The following is a 6,000-nucleotide window of genomic DNA, read 5'->3' as shown; positions in this document are numbered from 1 at the left end:
GGTGAACATCGAAACTGCTGGACGGACGACATTAGCTGGCCGAACCCCACGCGATGCAGGAATAAACAGTGTTGTCTGCTTTTGCTCTACCGTATCAACGGCTTGATGTGTAGTGTCGTCCGTTGATCGTCCAAATCTGTCGTCGGTGTAGCAGCGCTCGGTGAACATTCACGATTGTACTGCATTAAATAAATAAAAACACGCGTGCACCGGTGCACGGCGCTGCCACTAGAAAAACCAACCTGTGACATCTCTGGGTAACGTTGACACGTCAACCCTGACACCCAGTGTAACGTTGGCACGTCACACCCAGACCCCACCACCCAGGCCACGGGCAGAGTACTCTGCTAGAACTCCTGCTTGACTTTCCATGGCCGATTCCGGTGACACAGTCCAACCAAACACGCACCAACACGACAGCGACCCGAGCAGAGCCGTGGCGCCCCGCCTCATCCCACCCTCCTTCCTCATCCCTTTCTTGCTTGATCGGCCTCGCCTCTTCATCCTCCGCCCAAGTTTTCAAGCACGCATCGTTGGTCCTTAATCGGTTCTCCGCGCCCGATTTCCCCGCGCTTCTAAATGGGGAGTCGGCGGTGGGTCGCGGCGGCGGCGGCGGCGGCCATGGTGGCCTTCTTGCTGCTGTCCGCAGCCTCGCACGGAGGACGGAGAGGTATTTCTCTGTTCGCCGTACAACTTTTGTGATTGTGTTAGCATCTCCTTTTGGGCGCAAGCTCCAGTCTACCAGAAATCTGTTCCCAGATTCCGTCGTATGAACAAAATGCCCTGATTATCATTCACAGGACCCAGTTTCAACAGCAACAACCGGACTTTTGTTTTTAATTATACCCTAGCGAAGACTATTGTGGAATATGCTTCAGCAGTAAGTTACTTCGTCCTCTTTTCTCTCAACCTGTCATGCGTTCTAGGCTCTTGTATTATCATTCGCACATTACAAATTTGTAATTAAATATTGGAATTCCGTTTTATTTCGAATTTCTTGTATATATTTATATATAACCAAAATTAATTTATGCTCATATTATTTTTCTCATTCTTAGGTGTATATGACGGACCTAACAGCTCTATATACATGGACATGCTCAAGATGTAATGACTTGACTAAAGTGAGACAACTAATTGTGTCGTCTTGTTATTTATCTTGTCTAATTGTGTCGTTTGGTTTACTTTTAAGTTCAACTACTACAAATAACTCACTACCGATGTCGCCGGGTATCTTATTTCAAAACAGGGCTTTGAGATTAGGTGTATAATTGTCGATATCCAGAACTGCTTGCAGGTCTGTATGCTACATTGCTACAACCTTAATTTACATGGTAAAGTTTGTTCCCCACGGGACTAAAATATTCTTGCGATTAAATAACCTGACAGGCATTCATTGGTGTTGATCATAATCTCAATGCTGTAATCGTTGCAATCAGGGGAACTCAAGAGAACAGGTTTTGGAATAATTTGGCATAGCTTTACTGGCTTTTGTGTTTATGTCCCTCTTTGTTCACTTCTAAATTATCTCATTCAGTGTACAGAACTGGATTAAGGACCTGGTATGGAAGCAAGTTGACCTAAACTATCCAAACATGCCTGATGCGAAGGTCTTTGGCACGAACTTGAGATATATACTCTGTTTATATAGGAGTAGCTGTTATTTATTTTCTGATGAGGTTTATGTTCTGGTTAAAGGTCCACACTGGATTTTACTCTGCTTACAATAATACACTTTTACGTCCAGCCATCACAAATGCTGTTCGCAAGGCAAGAAGATTGTATGGAGATATTAGCATAATAGTTACAGGGCATTCGATGGGAGGAGCTATGGCTTCTTTCTGTGCACTTGATCTCGCTGTAAGTGCCCCCGCGATTATGTTATTGGCATAAGGCTCACCTTTTGTTTTGGTGAACAAGGGAATACTATCTTTCGACATTAAACACTTCTGTATTTGCTGATTCATGATCTCTGAAATGTTCCTCCCATTTACAGATTAGCCTTGGAAGTGACACTGTTCATCTCATGACTTTTGGGCAACCACGTATTGGCAATGCTGCCTTTGCCTCCTACTTTGAACAATATGTACCCAGTGCGATCCGAGTGACACATGAACATGATATTGTGCCTCATTTACCCCCTTATTTCTTCTTCCTTCCGCACCTGACATACCACCACTTCCCTAGAGAGGTATGCCCCTGCATAAACCTAGAAATTGCATGACTTGATCATTGTAAAAACTCTCTCAACATTATATGCTCATTGTTCTTTTCAACCAAACGCACTCTAGATATTTTTTTACTTGGACACTGTCGACAGACACAGCATCAACAGGACGCCTGGTGCTCCCAAAGTGATATAAACATCTGCATGATGTGTAATACAATTGAACATCAGTTACCATGCAAAACATTTGTCACCACGCATTACTATTTTGATGAAATGCAGTAGTTTACCATTGTGTTGTCTCTGTTTGAAGAACCGGACTATCTATACGAACATTTCGCTCTGAATCGATTTTGGAAAGATCTCTTACTATATATCTGTTATACATCCTTGAATCACCATCCACTGTGCATTCAAATTTAAGGTATGGGAACATGATGTTGATGGCAACACAACCTTCCGAGTTTGCGACGGCAGCGGAGAAGATCCAGATTGTTGCAGGTGGGGGCCCATTCATTTCTCTGGTAGCGATTTGGTTAACTCACCCTGTCTCCTGTTTCGAAGTCCTAACACCTGTTCGGCTGCTCCCTGTCTCTGCATTTATAGGAGTGTGTTTGCGTTGTTCTTGAGCGCCTCAGACCATCTGACCTACATGGGTGTTGAGATAGCAGCAGACGACTGGAGCACCTGCAGAATCGTCATGGCCCAGAGCGTCGAACGGCTCCAATTGTATCTTAAGAGTCATGTTATCACGTGGAAGAACCCTGTCGATATCATCATTGCAGATCATAGCGTGCAGACTGATCCGAGCAGTTCCAGCTAGTCATTATTCATACAAGCTGGTGTATAGTGTTGTCAGCATTTGCATGGTTTTAGGCATTCAGCCAATGGGATGGTTTCAACATTTTTAGCATGACAGATATGTGGTTCTTTTATCTGTAGCTTGTAAATGTAGAGAGATGTGCAGAAGCAGAACACCAAAGTGTCATAGGGACAAGTTTCTCAGAATCTTGGGTCCAGTGGTAGTACATGACTAGGTTTTTTTTGGAAGTGTTAAAATTTTGTTGAATATGTGTATAGGACTACAGTTAGGCCACACAAGAGATTTAGGTGTTTGAGTCAAACATTTGTAATATGAGCTTATTATTATATAAAGGCACCACGGGTAGCCAAAATAGACTATGACGGAGTTGGTAGCATAGACACGAGATTAACAGAGGGACGGTCCGGACACTCTCGTGGCAGGGATGTTTGGCGGCCTGCCCTGGCGGTTTGTTGTCGATCTGTATATACTATGTATATACTATGTTTTTTTTGAAAGGATGTATATACTATGTTGATTTTGAACCTTGTTAACAAATATCGTCTCTTTTGTATTTTTAACATGAAGTCAGGAAGTATGAACTACATCAAGTAACCGTGGGCGCGGGACCAAGGGGCGCGAGCTCACCAACAATCAGGGTCGAGCCATGTAATTGTAGCTTATCTAGGTATATATAAGGCGAGATAGGGGCCTTCTCAGGGATCTGACACGTTCTATAGATCATACTATAGCTAGGTTCTCATCTACCACTATCTTCTTTCTTTCCGCCATCCGGCTGAGAGCTTGTAACCTAAGAAACTAATCTCCCCAATGATCCTTTTGATCGCTATGAGTGCTGGAGGCAATACAACCACCAAAGGTAGGACCATAGGAGTAGGGTCTTACCTTCTCCCGGAGGGCTAAAACCTGGGCAAATCTCATGTCTCATGTCTTACCATCCCAATCCGCCGCTCACACCTCCTCCAAATAAATATGTCGCCGCTCAATAACACTGACGGTCTTGAAATACTGACAACCATAATGGTCATGATAGGATCGACAATCTTGTCGTCAAGAACATTGAGAACAATACCTTTGAAGAGGGTATCAGTAGCCTGGAAAGCTTTCTCATCTTCAGGAGTAAATGGTCCTTGTGGCTTTCCCTTGAAGGTTTGTGGTTAGCCAAAGAACTTCCTTGTCTGCCATTCCTCGTAATTCACACCCTCAAACACATGAAGTTTGAGGGTTGCAGCAAAACAGTTGGAGAAATTGCCAATGATAAGGTTTTTTGATTGTTGAATATGTGAGAAATTTTCCAATAATTTTAATCCAAAAATGCGGCAAATAAATCATGATTAACATACCAAACATGAATAAAGAAAAGAACATCAGTGCTACTCAAACTAGTCATGTAAGATAAAAGCAACATGTCTAGATCACATGCTAGTACAAGAATTCCAGAAGCAATCCCTAACAAAAGGGAAAAGACGCATAGGGTGACCTGACCGGGCCGGCCCCTCAATGGACGGCAGCATTGTTACAAATTTTAAAATCCCGAGCATTTTTAAAATCACACGAAATCATTTTTGAAAATGTGAGATGATTTTTAATATTTTTTTGAAAAACACGAAAAAAATAGAAATACAGAACATTTTTTTGGAAAAAACAGGAAAACTATTTTGAAAATGTGAGCAAAAATTGAATTTCAAACGTTTCTTGAAAAACACGAACATAATTAGAAATTCCGAACATTTTTTTAAATATGAAAAAATATTGAAATTCCTAATACTTTCTGAAAATGGGAAAAATTTAAAAACACAAAGAGAATTTGAAATTATGAACAAAAATTAAAAAAATGTGAATATTTTTTGAAAGTGTGCATATTTTTTGTAAATTGTAATTTTTAAATGTGGCATTTTTCATAAATGAGAACATTTTTTAGTTTTTACCATTTAAAAATTAAAGAAAAAACCAAGAAAAAGAACAGAAAAAATGAAAAACCAGAAAAACAAGTGAAGAAAACATGAGAAAAAAACAAAACCCATTGAAGAACCTGCTAAGACGATCCCGAAACCAGATCATCATGTACTGCCTTCTCTTTTACAAATGGGACGGCCCGCTTACTCGGTTGCTCGTGCTAAGGATCTACACTTTGACACAACAGGCGTCATCCAGGAAATTCATGTAGAAAATACCGCATCTAGCGCTCCCCGATATTTATATTGTTATTGAAGAAAAAAACTACAATGACTTCATTAATCAGTTCCCAGATGAAGAACTGGACGATATCATTTACTACTCCCTCCGTTTCAAAATAATTATAGTTCTAGGAGTATCTTAAGTCAAAACTTATTAAGTCTGACCAGAAATACACAAATAGTATGTATCAATGTCTATAAAACCAAATTTCCTTCATTAGATTCATTATGAAATGAATTTTCATATTATATATATTTGATATCATAGATCTTGACGTAAATTTCTATAAATTTGATCAAACCTTTAAAAGTTTGACTTGAGAAAATATTAGAACTTCAATTATTTTGGAATGGCAGGAGTACCCGAAAGAAAATTAAAAGAAAGAAGGGAAAATCTAATGTGCGTAGCATGCACCGTGGTATTCCCATGCTGCTCCGCGAGTTTGTCTCTGGCGAGGACTTCAAAACAACATATCATATTGTCGTGTTTGAACAATTTTTTTACGGACTCTGGTTGTTAGAATATGACAACATAATTGTCTCTGCCAATCGTGAACAATTGCCACAATAATTATGTACAGTTACCAGATAATATGTTTGTATGTGTTTAGACGTTGTAATGTGATGTAAGGGTAGAGAGTGAATAACCAAGTGTTAACAATAGAAAAGGAGTGGCATCATCCCATACAAGTACCACGAAGCAAGTTTGCTAGTGATATATATTGGCGTTCAACAATCCAACAACCAAGTTAATATAATCTGACAACTAAGTGGCTCATAATCTGGAAACTAAGTGATATTAATGTGCCAACTACTGATGAAAACAAAAGTTA

The 6,000-nt window shown here is 40.2% G+C and overlaps 1 protein-coding gene across 1 annotated transcript; it reads left to right on the top strand.

The window, feature by feature from the left end:
- The first annotated feature begins 349 nt into the window (after window positions 1–349).
- LOC119353519 (lipase-like) lies at window positions 350–3,366 on the top strand. The gene is made up of 10 exons (XM_037620139.1): window positions 350–670; window positions 801–880; window positions 1,059–1,124; window positions 1,250–1,297; window positions 1,390–1,457; window positions 1,538–1,610; window positions 1,699–1,860; window positions 1,997–2,191; window positions 2,592–2,668; window positions 2,774–3,366. The coding sequence occupies exons 1-10, from the start codon at window positions 580–582 to the stop codon at window positions 2,988–2,990; spliced, it is 1,077 nt and encodes a 358-aa protein (XP_037476036.1). The 5' UTR covers window positions 350–579; the 3' UTR covers window positions 2,991–3,366.
- Window positions 3,367–6,000: the final 2,634 nt, after the last annotated feature.

This window comes from Triticum dicoccoides, chromosome 2A (genome assembly GCF_002162155.2).
Source record: "Triticum dicoccoides isolate Atlit2015 ecotype Zavitan chromosome 2A, WEW_v2.0, whole genome shotgun sequence".
NCBI lineage: Eukaryota > Viridiplantae > Streptophyta > Magnoliopsida > Poales > Poaceae > Triticum > Triticum dicoccoides.
Note: the sequence above shows the minus strand (reverse complement) of the source record. Positions and strands in the feature narration are given on the sequence as shown.

Excerpts from the sequence above, each read along its gene's own strand:
- LOC119353519 (XM_037620139.1), top strand. The coding sequence starts at position 580 with ATGGGGAGTCGGCGGTGGGTCGCGGCGGCGGCGGCGGCGGCCATGGTG. Across the intron at positions 1,611-1,698 it reads CAAACATGCCTGATGCGAAG|GTCCACACTGGATTTTACTC; the intron begins GTCTTTGGCACG and ends TTCTGGTTAAAG. Across the intron at positions 1,861-1,996 it reads TCTGTGCACTTGATCTCGCT|ATTAGCCTTGGAAGTGACAC; the intron begins GTAAGTGCCCCC and ends TCCCATTTACAG.